The sequence below is a fragment of the Helianthus annuus genome, chromosome 7, assembly GCF_002127325.2.
Source record: "Helianthus annuus cultivar XRQ/B chromosome 7, HanXRQr2.0-SUNRISE, whole genome shotgun sequence".
Taxonomy (NCBI): Eukaryota; Viridiplantae; Streptophyta; class Magnoliopsida; order Asterales; family Asteraceae; genus Helianthus; species Helianthus annuus.
This window is the reverse complement of record NC_035439.2, coordinates 4,811,325-4,834,405: the sequence shown is the minus strand read 5'-3', so window position 1 is coordinate 4,834,405 and position 23,081 is coordinate 4,811,325. Positions and strand designations below refer to the sequence as shown.

General features: G+C 34.7%; 1 protein-coding gene and 3 long non-coding RNA genes across 17 annotated transcripts; all 4 read left to right on the top strand.

Annotated features, from left to right (window-relative positions):
• Positions 1–5,432: 5,432 nt before the first annotated feature.
• On the top strand, positions 5,433–7,552 carry LOC110867655 (histone H2B.3). Its single transcript, XM_022116663.2, has 3 exons — positions 5,433–5,474; positions 5,641–5,761; positions 7,153–7,552. Exons 1-3 carry the CDS (start codon positions 5,448–5,450, stop codon positions 7,530–7,532), a joined length of 528 nt encoding a protein of 175 aa, XP_021972355.1. The 5' UTR covers positions 5,433–5,447; the 3' UTR covers positions 7,533–7,552.
• A 4,367-nt stretch (positions 7,553–11,919) lies between these two features.
• LOC110867656 lies at positions 11,920–14,300 on the top strand. 5 transcript variants are annotated; one of them, XR_002551733.2, is made up of 7 exons: positions 11,923–12,149; positions 12,262–12,318; positions 12,811–12,872; positions 12,975–13,022; positions 13,146–13,255; positions 13,651–14,078; positions 14,179–14,300. It is a non-coding gene; the product is annotated as an uncharacterized LOC110867656 (long non-coding RNA). The 5 variants fall into 5 exon arrangements; XR_002551731.2 differs by having other exon boundaries at positions 11,920–12,149; positions 12,975–13,255; XR_004863184.1 differs by lacking the exon at positions 13,146–13,255 and having other exon boundaries at positions 11,925–12,149; positions 12,975–13,078.
• A 23-nt stretch (positions 14,301–14,323) lies between these two features.
• LOC110867657 lies at positions 14,324–15,936 on the top strand. The gene is made up of 4 exons (XR_002551734.2): positions 14,324–14,426; positions 14,666–14,773; positions 14,987–15,107; positions 15,355–15,936. It is a non-coding gene; the product is annotated as an uncharacterized LOC110867657 (long non-coding RNA).
• A 2,641-nt stretch (positions 15,937–18,577) lies between these two features.
• LOC110866152 lies at positions 18,578–22,740 on the top strand. Of its 10 annotated transcripts, none has more exons than XR_004863176.1 (12): positions 18,588–18,842; positions 18,951–19,031; positions 19,468–19,535; positions 19,677–19,766; positions 19,850–19,916; positions 20,516–20,577; positions 20,659–20,695; positions 20,980–21,048; positions 21,127–21,231; positions 21,459–21,733; positions 21,812–21,953; positions 22,181–22,740. It is a non-coding gene; the product is annotated as an uncharacterized LOC110866152 (long non-coding RNA). The 10 variants fall into 10 exon arrangements; XR_004863178.1 differs by having other exon boundaries at positions 18,589–18,842; positions 19,850–19,876; XR_004863182.1 differs by having other exon boundaries at positions 18,578–18,842; positions 19,850–20,577; positions 21,817–21,953.
• Positions 22,741–23,081: the final 341 nt, after the last annotated feature.

The following is a 23,081-nucleotide window of genomic DNA, read 5'->3' as shown; positions in this document are numbered from 1 at the left end:
AGAACTCCAATGACTGAGTTATGCAGGGCCTTGACATGCATTACGGAGTCCTAGATCAATCGGGTGTAACACGAGACAGAAACTCCAACGACTGAGTCAGGCAGAGCCTTTGACATGCATTACGGAGTCCTAGATCAATCGTGTAGGGTAACAAATAGGGTTATAATACTTACAACGAGGTAGATCTTCGCGTTTTAAGGGGGTATTTGGCTATAGCTTTAGCCTACAGAAGTTGAGAGAAATTAGAATTTTTTGAACGATTTGAAATGCAGCTTCGATCCCCTTTTATAGCCTGACCAGAGGCGGGTCGCGCCCCGCGACGTTCTCTTCTTCATCTCTCGCGGCCCGCGAGAGCCCTAAAGGCGGCGATAGGCTTGGTGAGTCAGCGGGTAGGGTCGACACGTGTCCGACACGTGGCAGTCAAAGTGTCCGGCAAGTAAAGGGACCTCGCCCCCTGCGAAGGAGTCCCCCTTCATTTATCGCGGCCCTCGAGCGGCCTTAATAGTCGTTTTATTCGATTTTTATTAATATAAGGGTTATACGGGTCCGTTTATTACGTACGAGATGTATTTAGGAACGTTTAGGGTCGTTTTCGAGGGGCTGTTATAGTTAACATCTCTTGGCCCATAGCAGATCTTTGCATCTTCAGACATTCTTCATCAGCAGATGCTCTCTTTTGTCAAACTTTAGCTACAACAGACCTTTTACAACAGCAAATATTGACTCTTTGTAATTTGGGTGAGCAAATTCTTCAAAAAAACAGTTATTGATGATCAAATATTCTAGATTATTTTGTCTTTACAATCATCTATTCAGCCTCAAACCAACCTTTAATCCTATTAAACCTCTGTTGACTTACCAAACATCTGTTCAGACACAATTCAACATCAACATAATCTAAATCAAACTCAGAGACAATTACACATCTACATCAATATCTGTCTGCAATCCTTAGATGTTATTCAAAACTATATAATAATACTTATGCTTACTAAAATAAGTAAAACTAAGATGCGACAACAAAGATTAATAGAATTAAAATTTATTCAGCACTGGTAAATCAACAGTCGTTAGGATAAACAGTTGTTTCATAAGAATGAGAAGAATGATGCCAGCAGCATGCTTATACAAAGATTGCAATTACAATGTTCACCTTGTGAGCAACATCTAATCTAATAGACTAACAAACTCCCAACATCTGCTATTAACCTAACCACTGTTACTATAAAAACCTTTGTTGATCAGCATATTTTGAATATCATCTGTTGTTCTTTAACATTTGTTCTCCCATAGCAGACATTTGCTTCTTCAATCTTTCTTTATTAGCATATGTTCTCTTTTACCAGACTTTAGCTACAACAGACCTTTTACAACTCCAAATATTGAGTCTTTGTAATTTGGAGCAGCAAATTCTTCAAAAAACTGTTATTAATGATCAAATTTTATACCTTGTTTTATCTTTGCACTCATATGTTCACCCTTACACCAACCTTTAATCCTATTAAACCTCTCTTGACTTACCAAACATCTGTTCACACACAATTCAACATCAACAAAATCTAAATCAAACTCAAACTCAAACACTAAATAAGTAAAAGTAAAATGCAACAACAAATATTCATAAGATTAAAATTTATTCATTTATTCATGACATTAAAAGATCAACAATTACATAACATACAGTCACAACGAAACTTTCAAATCTAACAATAACAGCAAGAATTAAGAAATTTTAGCTTCAACTCCATCGATTGCTGAACCTCTCGATGTACGTCCTTCAGCATCGCCATGAACTCCACGTCTCTGTCACCGCACTCTATATTACTGACAACACAAAGCTCACGAACGGAAGTTGAAGGCATCCGCATCAGATTTCTGGAAACCTGCTCTCTCGTGAACAGGCCAATGTGCAGTCCATCAAAACATCTCTTCAGCTCTCGAAGAGTAGCCCTATCCTCATACACCTGTTCCTCAATTTTCCTGATAAAGCGCTGCTTTAAATTATCAGACTCTGCAGAAGTGTATGACGCCATTTTAACAAACTATATTACTCAAGTGATCTGAAAGTATGATATCTTCATAGGAAAACGTGATGAAAAACAGGTGTAGTGGGCAATGAATTTATATAGTGAAATATCTAACAGCCCAAGAAATCAGATTTAAACTCATTGTACATTTAATAATCTAATCAAGCAAAACGTGTAGATTTAATATAAACATATTAATCTATATTTCAAAACAACAGGCTTTTAATGCAAAACCCTTTCAAACCCCAGCTTTTATGGGAAAACTATAAAATTAAATATCAAGAAAACCAAGGGACAAATTTTAAAACTTCAAAGAAAAAAACAGGTTATCATAATTACAATTAACCTCTTCATTTACCATATAGACACGTTTTAAACACGATATAAAAGACCGATGATTAGTTTTGATTCAAAACATCGACAAGTTGTCTAACAAATCACTGTCTGTCAAAAACAAATCAAAATCAGAAAATCCAACAAAAATCTACATGGCAAACAGATGCTTCTACCACTAGTCAGACACCAGCAATGTTAAAACACAATTCTCGATGTGGTCACTCAAAGCAAAAAGATCAGACGAAGAACTAAACCAAAAAGTCGGCATAATCAATGACACTAATTACAACAAAACCTGGAACAGCATAGCATTGCTCGATGAAGTCTTCCACTCTCCTCCATTAGACTTCCAGAAGAATGCTGAAGAGTTTCTGACACAACTACTAAAACATGATAAGAAAACCTGCGACATGCTAACTGATCTGAAAAACAAAAGGGAGCATGAAATCACATGGAGAAAGGCCAGAGTTTACGAAATCCTAGCAAGTGTTAATTCTAGTGTGTAATAGTTTATGCATATTTCAGTAAATTTTTATCTTTCTATGTATGTTTATTTAATTTAATACTATCAATATGCATATTAACATATTCTAAAATGTGACTGTTAATAAAAACTATCAACATTATCAACACTTGTTTCTTCATATAATCAAATTAAACTACAGTTAATAAAAATAAGCCACAAACCTAAAATGCAAGTCTCCCATCAAATAAGGTAGCACATATAACTTTTCACGATGTTGCAATAATCTATACTTTCTGTAAAAGAAGAAAATCTGACTGACATAAGAAAAGCTGAATTTTGATTTAACAATGTTGGAACAATGCAACTCTCCCATCAAAGAAGGTAGCACATGCAACTTTTCATGATGTTGCAACAATGATACTGCAACATCGATGTTGCAACAATGATACTGCAACATCGATGTTGAAACACTGATGTGTGAATGGAAGCTTCATTGGAACGACGATGTTGGAACAATTATATTGGAACGATAATGTGTAAATAAAATCAACAAATGTTCGAACACATGATATTGGAACGATACGGAATCAACAAATGTTCGAACAAAGAATTGTAATCGGAGATTAACCGTCTGAATCATGAGAGCTATGCATTTGAGAGAGAGAGAGAGATATATGCTCGCAGATATGAGTGAGAGAGATAGAGTTGAAATTTGAATGTGGAGCCAGATTCATAGATCTTATTTATAGGGTTCGAATATATGGTTTGAATTTTGAATTTTGAATCTGACCAGAGGTTTACTTTGGTTATGAAGAGCAGAGGTTTGAATTATGAATTAAGAGCAGAGGTTTTAATTGTGAATGAAGTGTAGATGTTTGACTTTTAAATGAAGGGCAGAGGTTTGATTGAATTTTAAAGTGATTTTATATATTAGGCTTTATGATGCAGTAATGACTTAAGAAAAGCATTGTTGGACAACCTCTCTGTCTGCCATATCAACTTTTTTTATGTTATTGGGATTTCTCCTTTTATAGAAAGTATAGATTTTATTCTAAAGTCAAAAGTAATAATTATGTTTTTTTTATGTTATTTTATTTTATAATACTTTTATTACTTTTTTTATATTTTATTATACTATTATTAGTATTAATATCAATATTAATAAATAATCAAGACACTTTATTATAAACACGAAAGTGAAAAAGTTCATTATAAATAAATAAATAAATAAATAACAAGTCTCTAATAAAAAAGTAAACGTACAAACATTAAAACAATTAATCACCTAGAATCCTAGATCGACAAAACTACTTTCACGATGATAAAGTTGGGTATATAATTCTAGACGCCACCTACACATAGATCGACAAAACCACTTTCACGATCGACAAAACCACTTTAACAACCATGGATGAAATTTTGAAAGATCTAAAACCTAAATATTGTAATTATTCAAAATTTCTTGAATGCAAACAACTATGAATGAAAAAAATAAACAATCTATAAAAAAAACTGAAAATAATAAAGCTGGACAAAAAAATAATTAAATCTCAATAACACAAACTATAAATATTTTTATGTAAAAATTCAAAAAATTATTTACATAGGTTCCTCTGGGTCATATCATTTTCATTTTCATAAATAACAAATTCCATGCTACGTATGTACTGCAACGTGTTGTACTATTTGCTATAAATGTAGTACCATCGCATAACATGTGATAGTGAAAGTGAAGCATCATGCAATTAGTGAGCCCCTAGACAAGGGGAATAATTATAATTATTTATCCAAAAATCATTTAAAAACCTTAAATAAAATAACTATAGATAAACATACTATGCAAAATGTTAAAAACAAATTTTTGACTGTCAAAATTTAAAAAAAATGTAGATGACGTGGCATAGGAGGGGGTGTGGGTAGGGTGGGGTGGGGTTAACAATGAATTTATTTGTTTAAGACAATTTGTTTGAACCCTGACTTTATAGTTAAGTGGTCATGAAAATGAGGGAAGACTCCTGACCAAATGGTCTTTGATTTCTGATCCACCCGGGTTTTACCGGCTTTGCATTGTCGTGCTCTTGGGCGGGTGCAGGGTCGGGTTTTCCCCGGAACTGGTGGCATGGTGGGCTAAGGGCTCTGTACGTGCAGGTTGGGCTGCCGCGGGCTACCTTTCGGCCAATGGGTGCCACGTACGGAGTACCCGACGATTCTTATGTTGGACGTTAAAAAAAAAAACAATTTGTTTGACTACAAACCTACTGGCCATTATGGGTCTTTTGATTTACTATTTAAAAGAAAGGTTGACATAAGAATCTATTTAATACAACCCTAAAAAATAATAATATTGCTTAACAAAATAATTTTTTTATATTATTTTGGATCTAACGAATCAGTTTAATAGTAAAATAACTTAAATGCGTTTGTTTAGTACGAGATACAATGTGAACGAAGGATAACTAGTTTCTAACAACTTTGTTTTCAATTAAAACAGCTATATAAAAGAAACAAGTGTTTAACCCAAAATAACACCAAAGCCAATAAGTAAGCCTCATACTTCCCCAGGTAGACCTTGCAAAAGCCTATTGTTGTGGCGGTGGTCAACCAGAAAAGTTTCAGAGATGTCTGATGATGAGCAAAGGCCACAGGTAATTAATTCAAAGATTGTGTCAACCGGAATAGTTTCAAAGATTGTTTAAAAACTGAGTGCTGATCATTGAGGTCATGTTTTTGTCGCTAAAAAGTATTGATGTTCTGTTTAGCTATTTAGAAAATTTATATTATCATCCTGGATCTAACAAATCAGTTTCAAAGATGGAGCGATGGCGGCCAAAGGTAGCTGCTTCCAAAAATGAGCCTCCTACAGATGCAACGATGGGGAAGGTACCTGCTACCGAAAAAATTGTCAGAAGGACTACTTCCAATATCGTACGAGGTAAAGTGTTCAATATCTTAAAAACACTTTTCGGAAATTTTCAGCTTCAGCGTACTTATATATATTTTTATTTATTTTAATCTGGTAATAAGTTGGCCACTAGAAGAATTGTTAGTTTTATTTTATATAGTTACTTTAAGATCAAGATGCGCGTGTGTAGATATATATTATGGCATTGACTTTTTATATAACCATGACTGACTTGTTCATCATCTGAAATATATAATATTTAACTATTGTGATTCCTCCGCGCTACGCGACGGGTACTCTCGGTCAGTATTGGTTTGATGTGTTATAGTACCAACATTCCTTACAACAACCGAAAGAGAAAATCTAAAAACAAAGTTGCGGTATACCCAAAAGATATAGACATGTGTTGTGGTATAAAATCAATATATGCTAATCAGTATCATTTTTGTCAGTAGCGAGATACTACGATACTGGTTCATCATGGTACCTATTCACAAAAAAATTATACCTTAATGTCGAATAAAAAAGTTAAACACAACAATTTATCTAGATTTTTTTTTTAAACTAATAGTCACAAATTATTAAATATTAAATGATAAAAGAAAGTGTTTAGTAACTATGAAGCAACTTTATGGAATCATGGTAAATCTCGGTTATTTTTTACGTTTGGAAGAATCAATTGAAAAAAGTAGAGTTGACCATCTAGCCTCAACTCCTATAATATTTTTTTTAATACAAATCAGGTGTATTTTAAACCAAGCTTGTTTATTGATAATTAAGTGTTAGGATTAGTTCACAAGTGTATTTTTGAACTGAGTGAACAAATCCTGGCTATTGATTTATATCATCAAATCGTAAAATACACAACTGTATTTTCATCATCAAATCCTGACCATTGATTTACACTTGTGTATTGATAATTAAAGGCTAGGATTAGTTCACAAGTATTCACTATTAAGGGAGTTGTTCACAAATAAAACTTATTGATATCTTATCTAAAAGATCTTTTCGATTATAATTTTTCTTTCAAGTGATAAAACTTATATTAACTAACAAATTAAGTCACTATTATGAGATTTAAATCCACAACAAAGTGAACAAACACAAAAAAAGCGTGCCTTGAACCATCACATGTTTATCTCATTTGCTTTCGATGCTTTTGGTTTCTTGGTGACAGAGGACGTGGACCTACTTAGTCGAGTTCAAAGGGTCATCGCATAGTAATGTTATGACCCCGAGATCTATGGACGTACTTTTAAAAAGACTTAGTTTTGCTATTAAAAGAGATCTATCTCGATGTAAATTCAAAACATGTCTAAGATGACTATAGGAAATAGATTTCACCAGGCCAAATATTGTTTAATCTTATAAAAAGTAACAAATCATGACTGGAAATTGGATATTGCAAAACTGTTAATTAGAGAAAGCACCGGCGGAGAAGAAGCCAAAGGCCGGAAAGAAACTACCGAAAGAAGCCGGAGCCGCAGCCGCTGATAAGAAGAAGAAGAAGAGAACGAAGAAGAGCGTGGAGACGTACAAGATCTACGTATTCAAGGTGTTGAAGCAGGTTCATCCTGACATCGGAATCTCCAGCAAGGCAATGGGAATCATGAACAGTTTCATCAACGATATCTTCGAGAAACTCGCTCAGGAGAGTTCCAGGCTTGCAAGGTACAACAAGAAGCCCACCATCACCTCACGGGAGATTCAGACCGCGGTGCGCCTTGTTCTTCCCGGTGAATTGGCGAAACACGCTGTTTCTGAAGGCACAAAGGCGGTCACCAAATTTACTAGCTCTTAGGGGTTTCAAAATATTAGTTGTTTTAGGGTTTCGAGTCTCTAAATTTGTATTTGATTGAATCTGTTTGTTCAGTACAAAGTTAATGAAATATCATTTGTTTCCTGTTTCTAATAATTTGTTTAATTGATTTGGCTGTTATTGATCTGTTGTTAATCTCAGGCATAAAAACTGATCTTTCCACCGGTTATATATAAAGTGCCAAAACAATATATTGGGCCATGAGTAGTCATAAGGCCCTTTGTGGGGCGTTATACGACAAGTGGCGAAACGCGTAAGATAGTGGCTTTATATAACTTGAGTGTGTAATGGGGGTTATATATGTATGGGGCTTTATATATATATATATATATATATATATGTATGTATGTATATGTGTGTGAGTGGGAAGGAATGATCACGCCGTTATATTAATCTCGGGACCAATATTTCAAACCCCCGTAGCGCCGCCCATAGCGACGGTTACTCGGTCAATATCGGTTTGATGTGTTACAGTACCAACGTTCGTTACAACAACTGAAAGAGAAAATCTAAAAACAAAGTTGTGGTATACCCAAAAGATATGGACATATGTTGTGGTATAAAATCAATATATGTTAATCAGTACCATTTTTGTCATTAGCGAGATACTGCGATACTGGTACCTATATTGTTTAATTGGAATTAGTCCAGTTCATCACGGTACACATTCAAAAAAAAAAATTATACTGAAATGTCGAATAAAAAAGTTAAACACAACTTTTTATTTAGATTTTTTAAACTAATAACCACAAATTATTAAAATATTAAATGATAAAAGAAAGTGTTATTTAGTAATTATGAAGCAACTTTACTTTTACGTTTGGAATAATCAATTTAAAAAAGTAGAGTTGACCATTTACTCCTATAATATTTTTTAATATAATATGTATTTTATCACATGGTGGAATAAAGAAATCAAACAAAAAAAAACAAAGAAAATCAAATCACAAGATGTGATTTACCATTCATCAAAAGTTTGTATATTGTATTCATATATAATATAATTTGTGTAAAATTTAATACATATACATAGTTATACAATATAGAGAGCCGCTAAAATAGAAACCACATCCAGTTGTAAGAATCGCGAGAACCACTTTTAACCAATCGGATTATGCCAACTAAAAGGGTGTTTTGGTCTTTTACCCCAAATGTCTAATCTCTCTCTCTCTCTCTCTCTTCATTAATGCCACCAGAAATGTCTCTGTCCTCTTTTTAATTGTCTCTCTCTTCTCTCTTCACTCTTTCAAATTGTAGAGCTTATGCAGTAACCCACCATTCCTTCATCTTCTTCACTTCTTCCCCTCTCTACATATCATCCACACCCTCAAAATTAAAAGAAACTCATTAACCTCATCTTTATAACTCTCACCCTCTTCCTCTCATTTACTACCCAACAGCCCTATTTCTCTACTCTTTGTCCGATGACGGCGACTAGGAGCCAGCACCGGTGCTGGCCATATACCGGCCACCGTTGTGGCCTCGTTTTACAGCGACAATCACACACCCGACCCCCCTTCATCTCATGTCTCCGATACACATACCACACCCACACCCACACTCTGGTTTATTCCGGCAACGAGACGAAGAGAGAGAGATCGAGGATCGAGACGGAAGACCCCAGAGAGAGAGACGCATGGGAGAGGAAATGGTGGACCGTCGACGGCGCCGCCGCTCACTGCGGCGGCGGTTGTGGGTTCTACGGTGAGCTAGGTGGTGATGTTGACAAGGTGAGGTGGAAGATGACTGTGGTTTGGGTTTTCTCCGTCGAATGGTGGTTTCAGGTGGCGGCCAGCGGCGGCAGTGGTCGTGGTTCAGTTCGTATCAATTTGATTCAGGTTTGGGTAACATGTTCGCAGATTGTTTTGTGTTCGTCTTAGTGAAATCCCTTTTATAACTCTTTAAAGAAAATCAAAACCCCAGTTGTTAATTTGGATTTTGAGTTACTATACGAACACAAACCATAGTCATCTTCGCAGTGAAATCCCTTTTAGACCATGTGTAGTGGTAACACCTTATAATGCCCCCACCATGGGGCATTATCCGACACGTGGCGTCCTAGTCAGCAAGGGGGCATTATAGCAAAAGTGGCGTAGTGGGGCATTATGTCAATAACCCCATTCCAATCATTAAACAAAAATAAAAAAAAATAATAAAGCAAACAGTTGATAACTCTGCAAAAAGTTGGCCACATGCAAAAAAGTTGTCAGGGTATGTGGATAGTGATTGGTGGGTCAAAGCATTCAAGAAACAAAAACAGCGTTTTAAATAAAACGCCTACAACAAAATTTTCCAAATAAAACGCCTAACAACGCCGTATGTAATGGGGTGGGGGGCGTTTTGGGACGTTTTTTTTCAATTTTTTTTAAAAAAAACGCCCCACTACGAATGGTCTTATAACTCTTAAAAGGAAACGGTGGTGTGTGTGTGCTTATCTTGTTTTTTTTAGGATTTTGATTACATGTTTTAGAAAGCAGAGGCTTATATTATTGTGTTTGAATTAAATACTTTTTAAATGCTTTTTACTAATATTAGACCGTTGGGTGGCTCTCAAGTGGTGGAAGGTGTGCTCCACCTTTAGTCTTCCATATCATTTTCTCTAGTGGTTTAGACCGTGGGGTATGGTAGGGCGGGGTTTGGGGCATGGGTTGACACGTGGATTATGGGGCACCCGGGTCAGAACTTGGTTCAAGTTGGATTTGTTTCGTATATCGGGTTCGGGTCAAACCCAGTCAAGAAAACAGGGCAGTGACACAGTTCAGTAGCGGCTCGGGTTTCGGTTCGACGCGGTGCAACTCGGGTCAGTTTTCGGGGTTTGGTTTGGGTCGAAAACAGTCAACGGACCCGTTCGGGTCAGCAGCAGTAAAACAATTCAGAGACGGTTAACTGAGGACCAGTAAAGTTTAAACGTAGCGAGTTATTATTACGTTAGTTTAGATTTTATTCAGTTAACGCGCACCGAGCTCGAACCGATACTTTAGTGACTTGTTACGTTTGGCATTTTGATAGAAATTTTATATATTTGTGTTTATATTGTTAAAAATTGTTGAGTTTTGAAAAGATAACGACAACTTGAGTTGTCGGCTTATTCCAAAAACAGAGGAAACTCTGTCCGTTTTCCGTAAAAACGTAAAACGTAAATAGTTTAACATAAAACGTAAAACGTAAAAACGTAAAACGTAAACAGTTTAACGTAAAACGTAAAAAGTTTAACGTAAAACGTAAAAAGTTTAACGTAAAACGTAAAAATTTTAACGTAAAATGTAAAAAGTTTTATGTAAAATGTAAAAAGTTTAACGTAAAACGTAAAAAGTTTAACGTAAAATGAAAAAATTTTAACGTAAATCATAAAACGTAAAAAGTTTAACATAAAACGTAAAAAGTTTAAAAAGTATAACGTAAAACGTAAAACGTAAACTTTTTAACGTAAAAACGTAAAACGTAAACTTTTTAACGTAAATACGTAAAACGTAAACTTTTATGTAAAAATATTTAACGTAAAACGCAAAACTTTTTCAACGTAAATTGTAAGACGTAAAAAACCGTGTGATAAAACGGCGCCTAAACAAGGTGCGTGAAAACAGGGCATAAAAACACCGTGAAAAAACGGGACGTAAAAAATGCCGCGTTAAAACGGGACGTAAAAAACGGCGCTTTAAAAAAACGACGTTTGAAAAAGCTGAGCGTAAAAAATGGTGTGCAAAAACGACGCGTTAAAAAACGATGCGTGAAAAAACTGGGCATAAAAACGGCATGCAAAGACCGGCGCGCAAAAAAATTTGTTTGGTAGAAAATGTAAAAAGTTTAAGGTAAAACGTAAAATGTAAAAAGTTTAACGTAAAACGTAAAATGTAAAAAGTATAAAAAATCTTTTAAAAAATCTGAATTTAAAAATGCTTTAAACAAAAAAATTATTTTTAAAAAATAAAAACTAATATGATAATACAAAAAACTAATAAAAAACAATAAAGACAAAAGGATAAAATAGAGTCATACTAAATTACTCTTTTAAATTAAAATATTAAAGACATAATAAGACAAAAAGTATTTAATATTATTTTTAGTTACTTTTAATCTCATCTATTGATCTTGAAGATCTAATGGCTAGAAAGTGGTTCTCTCGGTTCTTACAACTGGAGGTGGTTTTCATTTTAGCGATCCCCACACAATATAATATATATCTATATTATTATAAAAAGGAGAAGTGATGTACAAAATGGTAATTTTACCATGTGTATCAATTTTAAAGCAACATGTACAAATTGCTTAAAACCATAGAAATTGGAATTTCTACCAAGTTTAAGACGCCTAAGGGGCACTCTCGGGATTTCATCCATCGAAATCCTATCCTGCTCATCATTTATCACCAATTAAATAAGATGCCACCGATAAGTCGGAGAAAGCCAACCACCTTCATCTTCATTCTTCCATCTTCTTCTTCTTCACTAATAAAACCAGTTAGGGTTCTTCACTTCCATTGCTTCGCTTAAATTTGTAACCAGATGATTGCTATTGCTATAAATAAATAAATAATTATCAAGAAAATCGCCAGCCAAAGTGGAATACTTTCTTCCTCAAGTCTTCGATCCACCAATCAAGGTCTTTCTCATCTATCTATCTTAGGGCTTTTATAATTCCATCTTTTATGTGTATAATTTCTGTTTCAATTTCGTTGAATTGTCACCTCTGTTTCGTGATTTGAAATTTGCAGTCCGTCGATGGCCGTCGCCTCTTATCGTCCCGACACCACCAAAATTTGCACTCACTGGTATATTATCTGTAGCTGATAGACATCATTTCATATGTTGTGTGAGTTTTTAATTTTCAAGGTTGTGTTTGCATATAATGCATCGTGCATATGACTTCAAAAATTTTTAGTGTAATTATATGTGTCACACTGTGATATCATCTATAGCTCTGCAGTTAGCAATGTAATATTTGTTATAACCCTAGAAAATAACAGATCTAAAACAAAACCCTAAAATTAAAAAAAAAATCAGGATCTAACAGATCAAAATCAAAACAATACCTGCACTGCAAGAGGTAGGAGGATCCTTCTGGAGATCCTTGAGTTCTTTCAAGATCCGTTTCGAGGCCATCAGGAATTCCTATAGTTTACAAAAGTAAAAACCCTAATTTTGAATCTGAACGTATAATAGAAGATCGAAAGGGGAAGTTTTTTGTTTCAACACATTTATTAGTTTTTTGGTTTTAAGTTTTAACATTGTAGAGGTTTATTGTCATTATTTGTTATACGCAGTTCTTAGAGGGATTTCTGACGGGTTAGCTAGAGGAAAGAAACCTGATGAAATGGAGAAATTGGTTAGTGATAGCTTTTTTATTATATATCTATTTTTTATTTTTAGGGTTTTTACTTTTTTTTGGCTCTTTAATATATGGTGTTTATTTTTTTGGACCAAGTAGGTAATTGATCTATTGAAGGCTCATTTGAGACATCCATAGGCATCAGAGGTTAACAACAAAGATATCATATCTCATTTTGTTTTGCGTCTCGTGTATTGTCGATCGTAATCTTTTGAACTTTTTGCCGTTTATTTATTTATTTTTTATTTTCTGCTTTGATGTCTTATGTAGATTTGAACTGATTGTGTTGATGACTTCAAATTCATTATTGTTTATGTGGCTTTTGGTATTGGATGCTCTTTGTGTATTCTAGCAAGTTCGTTTTTACTTATGCAAGCTGGGTACGAAACGGCCAACCAGCTTTTCGACAAAATGCATTTTTCTATTTTCTGTGCCCCCATGTCTTTCTTTGATGCCAACCCATCTGGTCGAATCCTAAGCCGAGTAAATGAATACGTCATTTTTCTTGCATTTTGCTTAACGATTAGGGCATTAGGCAACTTGATTTTTAAAAACCTTTTGCAGGTATCTTCAGTCCAAACTGCAGTGGACTTGTCAATACCATATAGTATTGGTCCATTTGCCTATGCTATCATACAGCTTTTAGGCATTGTTTTAGTTATGTCACTAAACCGAGTATAACTCAAAACCTTTTTTGGCCCATTTGCCAATCCACACATGGTGTCACATATATTTTTTCTGTACACATGAGATGCTAATATTATGCTCTTGACAGGCTAGGGAGTTGCGTGATCGGGAAATGGATCTTAAAACTCAAATATTCGCTCTTGTGGACAACAACAAAGAGATGAGCAAAGCCGAGACCGAGGCGGGAGAAGAGGGCCCCACCGTAACTGAAGCGGACATTCAGCACATTGTCTCATCATGGACTGGCATACCGGTCGAAAAAGTCTCAACAGACAAATCGGACCGTCTTCTCAAAATGGAAGAAACACTCCACACACGTATCATCAGTCAAGACGAAGCACTTAAAGCCATTAGCCGTGCCATCCGCCGTGCTCGTGTAGGACTCAAAAACCCAGACCGCCCCATCGCCAATTTCATGTTTTCGGCACCCACTGGTGTTTGTTGCTGTCGAGATTCCATTTACTCCCCGTGCCAAACGTGTACTGGAACTCTCGCTAGAGGAGGCCCGACAACTTGGTAATCTCTGCATCCAAACAATACATATGCTGATATGTTGTTCAATCATCATAAATTTAAAAATGTGATAACGTATTTCCACCGTTGTTTAATGTTTCAGGTCACAATTATATTGGATCCGAGCATTTGCTTCTTGGTTTGCTTACAGAGGGTGAAGGTGTAACGGCCCGTGTTCTTGAAAATTTGGGTGCAGACCCAAATAACATTCGCACACAGGCAAGCTATATTCATTATATATTCATCTCCACTTTAATAAAAAATCGGATATCGGTAATCGCGGTGGGATATCGGTAATTTTACAGAGGGTGAAGGTGTAGCGGCCCGGTTTATGAATGCACAGATGTGCAGGTTTAATTCATATTAATAGATAGTATTAATATTACTAAAAAGATGTGTTTATGTGAGTTTTTTCATGATATATATTAACATTTTGTATGGTAGATGTGGTATTCTGAATTTAATCACAGTGCACTTCATATGAAGTTTTACCTTTTTTTTTTTTTTTTGTTTTGAAGCGTTTGAAATATCAAGTCAAATATTATAATGCAAGGAGATAGTTTGACATGATTTTTGTTGAATACATACAGGTAGAAGCTGCAAAGGGATTCTTGAGAGTATTAAGATCTTATTTGGATTCACTTTGCTCTAACCTACGTTCTCACACAATTACAAATGTTTAGTCAAATGATGATAAGGTTTGTCTCTCTCTTCCCATTTTGCGCTGAATTCTAAATTCAAATTTGAGCTATGTATAATCCATTTTTGTTTTCCCGCAAGGACACAGTGAACAGGTTTGATTTCCATTATTTGTTTGTGTAATCTGTTGTTAAGTTTACTTTTTGAATACATCTTAGAATATAAAAAATAGCATTTGCATTGAATTTGGTGTGTAAATTTGGGTTTTGTAGTAAAAAAACCAAAAAGGCGTACCCGTTCTTCTCATACAGGTCATTCACGTGGTACCACAAAATGGGTGGATCCAGACAAGGCAAGCTCATCGAGATAGTCCTACACCAATACTTCTATCAGGTTAAGTTATGCTTTCTTGTTTGAACTTGTGTTTTTTCTTCTAGCTCAATTAAACAAGTTTGGACCCAAGTATGTTGTTTTAAAAGTATGCATAGCAACTGCTCGATAAAATATCTGTGTGAGAATTGCATAAATACAAAAAAGTAGAAAGGTTGCAGTTCGAGAAGAGTCAAAATTCTAATCCATATACTCTTTTTTTAGCTGAAATAATTAATATGGTTTTCTTATTTGATTCGATTTATTTTAGTATTTCTCGACATAATTCAACCAAGATACGATCAAAATCGGCTGCAATGGATAGGGCCAGAGTATTTCCCGACATAATTCAACCAAGATACGATCAAAATCGGCTGCAATGGATAGGGCCAGAGGTAGTTAGTGAAGATTACGAGTCCTTATTCGCTTCTTAACGGAAGAGCTGGAAGTCCGGCTAAGCAAGTCCGGCTGGAAGAGCTGACATGTATGATATGCTCTACTTCTTATGATATAGTTATTGTAACATTGGCTTACTAAAGATTTAGCACACTAAGAATGATTTAATGTGCTTAAAAAGGCTTCCAAATTCATATGCCATGGGCTCGTACATATAAGAAACTCTCTCTTTTTTAGCAATTCCTCATGAAAAACAACCGCCGCCTCTGGTTGAAGTTTAACATTGGTGTTCATAATGATTTTTTGCTATTCAAGGGTTTATTGATCAATAGCTTTTTGGATGTATTTTTGCTAAGATGTTATGGACATAGTAGGCTATTACCAGTGTTGTATATGGTATTGCACTTATGATTTAAACAGGGTTTGTTAAAGTTAAATTGCAATATGGATTTTTTAAGGCACTTTCTTTGTTATGTAAGTTCTTAATGAGCAGTTTTTAATAGGTATTCGCAAATAGTGTTTAATTACACAAACACTCATTGTGGTGAGTGCCGCGAAGCGCGAGTGCTTTTTATTTATATACACACTTGTATATGATTTTTTTTAAATCGCTTTAAGGTTTGAATTATGTTCTCTCCCCGTATTGACGACCCCGCTGCAACGCGCGGGTTCCCCACTAGTATATATAGTGGAGGGTTCAAATGAGAATAAATTTTTTGTAAGATGAAAAAAGAAGAAGTTTTAACCAATAAGAATGCTTCATTTTACTTCATTTAATATTTGCATTTAATATAAATATAAGGGGTATATTGATAAACTTACAAAAATCATTAATTTATATTCTTCCCCTTTAATAACTAACTAAATTAAATTTTTAACTCCTTTTCAAAATATATACTTTTTCCAAATTAAAAAACAACTTAATTTAAAGTATAGAATAAATTAATAGTTGTGTAGGATAAATTACGAGTTGTGTATTGAGGTGTGTAGGATAACTTTCGACTGCGTAGGATAAAATTCTATAATGTGTAGTGTATATGTAGGAAAATTTTGATATGTGTAGGTTTTGTAGATTATATGTAGGATAATTAATGATTAGTTGACTAATTAATTAAAGAGTTAAAAATTAATGATATGAGTTATAAATGAAATAGTATTTTACTAAAATGCCCTTTCTTCTTTTTCTTCTCATATTAAATTTCTTCTCAAATGAACCTTCCCCTATATATATATATATATATGAATTAAGTTCAAGAGTGAACACAAGTGTAGTTTGCGAACTGAGCGAACTAATACTTGCCATACATGTGTGTAGATCAATGGCCAAGATTTGATTATGAAATACGCTAGTGTATTTTACGATTTGATGATGAAATCCTAGCCATCCACGTGTGTAAATCAATGGCCATGATTTGTTTACTCAGTTCGCAAATACACTGATGTTCACTCAGTTAATTATAGATTCTCATTATACATTAACTAAATTTTACTTCTTTTTATATAACTAGTATTAAGCCCCCCGCATTGCGGTGGGGGTGTAAAACAGTGAAAAATAACACTAATGCCAAACCACCGATAACGACCACCAACACTGAAATTGTGGCGTGTTAATGTGAAGAACCGAAACATAAAGTATGGATAGTAATAAATAAGTCAATTTAGAACTCGCGCATTGCGACGAACTTGTCAAACGGGAAAAAATAGACGACGTGAAAACGTTGAACCACACACGCACGTTGCGTCGTGTTAAGTCGCAAAATTTAGAAGACAACGTAAAAACGCTGAACCATATATGCATGTTGCGCCGTGTGAACTCGCAAAATTTCGAACGAAACATAAACAAAAAATTTGCAAAACATGAAAAGTATAAGGCCAGAGTTGAAAGTAAAAAGGTTGTAATGTTAAATTTGCAAAAGATGAATACTATTGGATTAAAAGTTAAAAAAAAAAACCAAATACATTTTAGTTAAAAGTATAATATCAAATTTATTTTGAAAAATCCTCTAAACCTCTAGTACAACTCCTTTATGTATAACAATATAATGTATAATACAAAAATTATTTTGAAACCTCCCCTAAGTCTCTATTACAACTACTTTATGCATAACAATGTTGGGAATTTATAATGTGGAAATTGTAGTTTAATTGAACTTAACTATGTTAAAAGCCTACAAGGATATTTAAAAGAACAAGACATGTTAATTCAGTTAACATTTATAAATAGCATAAAAATTAACACTTAGTTAAAAATGTTATAAAAAGTAACTTAACAAGGTTTATAATTGTCATCTCAAAGTTTATTTTTTTACATACATCTTGACGACAATATGTGTTAACGCATTACATTGTATTTTATACAACCATGTAATACATGGGGTTATTCAAACTCGTACAATAGAAGAGTTTTCAAAGCCATACTTTTGGTATTATTCGATATATAACATTACATTTGCCCAATTCGTGTAATACATTGGTAAATAACACTAGATGTGCTTTTTAGGATTTTTTTTTTCATACACTGTTGTATTTATACTACCCCATGTATAAATGGCATGTGGTCCCTGTCCCCCCCACTTATGGCTTATTGGTAGGAGGTTTGGATTTTTCAATGGAGACTCAAGTTTAATTCTCACTTGTGTCATATTGGGGTGGATATAGGCAATGAAGGATTTGAACTTGGCGTTGTGTGAGGTTCTCAGTTCGATTCTCTAGCCCAACCGGGTTTTCGTCTCACCGTGTGTTACGCTAGAGAGTTCCACTCTTGTGGTGGCACAACGACCGTCAAGTGGCGGCTGCCGATGTGGTTTCCAGGGGGAACGCCCAAAAAAGCCAAACTTTGAAGCCGGTGTGGGCTAAGTTAAGACAACATAGTCTGGCCAGAGTGAGACAATACGGGGCTCTTCGATTTGGAGAGTGTGATAATCTATATATATTAATAAATGAGATGATTTGGGCTATTTGTCTTTGAATGATAGAGCCATTTTGCTTATGTAGCATCCATTGGTTTAGTGGAGGTTGATTTTGGGAGGGAATTTATCTCATTCTCTATACACAAACCAAATTTCACAAAACACAAACCAAATCAGAAGTTGGACGCGGGATCTGGAAACAACTGGGTCACCTAATGATCCAAACGGATCCTTTATGTATACATCTTTTTCATTCTTTTCCATTCCCCATTCACTGTTCACTCTTGAAACCCTAGCGCCTCCTTCACATTTTCTGCAGATCGAAAAGTTTCACAGTCACGAGACCCTAGCCCTCATCATCTTCCCTGTTTTGATTTAAATGAAAACCCTATATCGCTCATCCTCCTCTGCTAATTATCTCACACATCGTCCATATACTATCTATCCTCTAAAGGTATGGTCTGGTTCAGTTTAGGGTTTTTCTTTGCTGTGATACTTCAGTTCTTATTGTTGTTTTTGGGAAATTAGATGCTATTTGATTCTAATTCAATCCTTCATTCAGTTCTTATTATTATGTCCCAGTTATAAAGATCCGGTTTCAAGCTACGAAGCTTTTCCTGAATATTCAGTCTCAAATCTAGAGGTAATAACATTTTTTATTTTTTTGATTTGGGATATTAGTTGTTGTATGATTAAGCTCATTGACAATCTGTCTAATTATTACAACATTGACTTCCACCATGTGTCCTACTCTTCCCTAAATATAATTCTTTGATTTTTTTTCACCAATGAATTAGGTCGTACAACTCAATTTGAGGTTTTCATATGAATATCTTTTTTAGTTTCTTCTTCTATATTGTGTGTGTGTTTGTTTTGAATTTTTGCTTAAATATGGTTAACAAGGTTTGGATATTGTGCAATCACTTTGTTTGCGTTGAATCTGTTTTTGTTCATTTTGTTAGTTGTTAACAAATTGACAACCATTAGAGTAATGGGGATCCAATAATTCGGTTAAAAAAGTTTCTAACAATGGTGAAGATATTCGTCATTGATGCTTCATTTGTGGTTATTGATGTCAGGTAATACTTTTTCTTCGTGATGGAAAGCTGGTGTTTACATTTGGTCGACAATCGGTCAGCGGCTACCGGTATGTTTTGATTATTAATGTTTGCTATCGCCTATCTTTAGTGTATTTGTTTTTGTTATTTGACCATGGATGTTTTAGGGATTTATAAGCTATTTGGATATATTATAGCAATAATTATCCATATTGATGTCTTCTATGCAGATTGTAGACTGATTCAACCTTCGTGAAACCCAAACATTTTTTGTCTCTAGATTCCAGCTTTCACTAACGCACATGTACTATCAATTTCAGGTAAAAAATTAATATTGTATTCATCTTTTTAATCGGTACTTTGGATTTATATGATACATCATTGTTATGATTCTTAATTGCAGAAGTGAACGCTAATGATGATGAGTTAGGTCGGTTATCGGCTTCTCAAGCAGATAAGATAGCCCTAATGTATTGATGGATATAGATTTATTTTTGTGTGTGTTTGTGTATTTACTGATCAAAATTTTGCAAATTGGTTGATGTCAAAATTTTACAGATTCTTTACAGATCTTAGCCAAACTTGAAATTCTAAATATAGAAAACTCGATTTCGCCATTTTTAAAATCTGACCGACTTGATGTCATAAGATTTTCAAGAAATATAAAGTATCTTTCAATTGTTAGAAGACTAACAATTAGGTTCTACTCTGTTCTGGCTCTATATCAGGTTTTTGACTTTCATTGTTCAATCCACAACATTTTCACGGGTTCTTTTATCCCTTTGTTCTTATATGTTATTGTCTATATATTCATAAAGTAGTTTCTTTCAATTGTGGTTTTATAGTTAAAAATTATATTTGTTATTTGATGGTTTATGCTTTTTATCATATGCATCTTGAATCCAGCAATCCTTAAAGTAGTAAATTTTCTCAAAATGTTCAACTTTGTCTTGATTGGGATCTCTTAGTTTGAGATGCTATTTGAATTAAACTTTTTTTGTCATGTGATTTAAACCATGAATACCAAGTCTCATTTTGATTTATCTTTTTTTTGGCAAATTTTCTATAGGTTTTCTTTGCGGTTTACTTCCTCCAATTCGTTCAGGCGTTTTGAGAATATGTCCAGTTAATGTAAGAATTAGTTTTCAAACATGTTTACAGTTTTAGTGCTTTCTACATGTCCTAAAAGTAGTTATATATATTTATTTTCAGGCATTAAGGAGTATCAACGTATTTATTGCTTAATCTGGTTCGGCTCTTTGGTTCACGCTCAATACTGTTTTTAAGATAAAATGAATTTGTTTTATACAAGTATGTTTAAGTTGATTTTGAGAAGTCATACAATCAAAAATCAATTTTATTCTTTTTCAAACATGAATCTTACCATCTTTGTTTATCCTAAGGTCACAAGTTAGATTTTGGTTTTTTATATTCTCTCATACGATTACATTTTCTCTCATATATCAATTACATTTTTAAATGAATTCAATGCATGCATATATTTTATTACTTTTGGAAAATTTTAACTTTCAGGTGTATACGTTTGGTCTTACATTCAGGGCAGAAAATTTTAACACATCTAGACATTTAGCTGAATTCTGGGTATTCTTTCGGTGTTCTTACATTACAGAACTAAAGAATAAGCTTTTTGGTTTTTTATTTTGGTTTTATATTGTGAAGATGATTGAACCTGAGCTTGCATTTGCTGACCTGAATGATGACGTGGCATGTGCCACTGCCTATCTCCAGTATGTCGTATGTTACTTCATTGACCCTTGATTATTGGTATATTATCTTATAGCCCCTCTGTTCTAATAAAAGGTTCCATTTTATATGAATTTGTTCAAAAAGATGTTATAAAAATCAGGTCTTTGATATCCAGATACATTGACTGATTATCAGATAGAGAAAGTCATAGTTTGAAGCTATTTTTGGCGAGCTTTGATATCAAGTTATAAATTTAATATGGAAATTTTCAAATTTTAGGTGAAACATGTTCTTGAAATATGCAGGAACCCTGCGTTTGGAATGTCGTATCTAGGAAGCCCGTTAGCAGGCCCACTTCTCAACTCTCCCTGAAGGCCCGGTAGCCCAATGAGGCTCGGTGAACTCAACGCTCGATTTTCTCCTCAAATGAGAAATTTAGGTGGTGGTAGTGACGTGATGGGACATTGGCATTTAGATGGTGGAGAAAGTAACTTTGCGTCCTCTTTGCTAGAAGAGTTTAAAAGCAATAAACTAAGAGTTTTGAGCTTTCGGAAATCAACGGTCATGTTGTTGACTTTAGGTACATAAATGCAAGAGTATAGCTTTGTTTTTTTAATAAATATATATTTTCTAATTTGTTGTTACTTTACATTATCAGCGCAGATCAGTATGGTAGCCGTTTCATTCAAGAGAAAACTTGAAACCGCCACTACCGAGGATAAAACATGGTTTTTCAAGAGATTTTCCCTCAGGCTCTTACTTTGATGACCGATGTCTTTGGAAATTATGTGATTCGGAAGGTGTTGTCAACAACTTATCTTTTATTATGTAACCGTCACATAAAAATTATGCGGTTTTTTGCAACTATAACAAATTTTAACTGCTTTCTGTTTTAGTTTTTGAGCATGGAATGCCAACTCAGCGAAGAGAATTGGCTGGAAAGCTGTTGGGCCATGTTTGTTAACCATAAAAAATACTTTGTTTTTTTATTATAATTGAAACGTGTGCTTTGGTTTTGTTATCACAGTCCGGATAAAGGCGCAAAGATGATTCCAGTTAACAAATCAGTTACGGGTTGGTGGAAAGACTTGGCCAATGTAAATGGGAGTCTCGGGAAGATGGGTATCAAGGTAAAAGATTCTCTAAAGGTTCCAATTGGGGATGGAGCAAAAACAAGGATGTGGTTTGATACGTGGATCAAGGAAGCTCCGTTAAGGCTTTTGTTCCCAAATGTGTTCAGGCTCGCTGCTGTGAAAGACGCTAAGGTGGCCTCCTGTTATGAAGTCGCAGGTTCGTTAAGTAAGTGGCGGTGGGAGTGGGTCAGAGACCCCAATTCTGTTGCTGAATGGGCTGAGCTGGGGGTTCTTTATGTGCTTACTGAATGATGTAACTCTGTCACATGAGTTGGATAAATGGGTTTGGGCAAACGAGGCAGGCGGACGGTTTTCGGTTAGATGCATTCGCAATGAGCTTGACCTGTAGGCTTAGGTTTTCAGCGACGGGGGTTCTTTCCAATGGAATGCTTGAGCGCCTCTCAAGGTCAACTACCTCGTGTGGCGGGCAGTTTCCGGTAGACTGGCAGCCAAGGTGTCGCTCGCAAAAAGGGGGATCCTGATCGGAGTGTCGCGCTCCGGTCAAAGATAATATTTATATACCCTAATTACCCTTAACAAATAGCTAGTGGTAGCAAGGGGTCGAACCACGAAGAGTATGTGGTTTGTGTGTGGATTTGATTGAATTATGAATAGATGCCACTTTTATGAAGCTTGCTATATTGTTTTTTGTATATTTTTGTTTGATTGAAAGATGTAAATTGAAATTACTAAAGTGATTAACTAAATTAACTACTAAATGCAAAAAGTGGAAATGATTGTTTAAACAATAATAAGAAAACAAGGCTCACACCCGGTTTCAACAATTGCAAGACC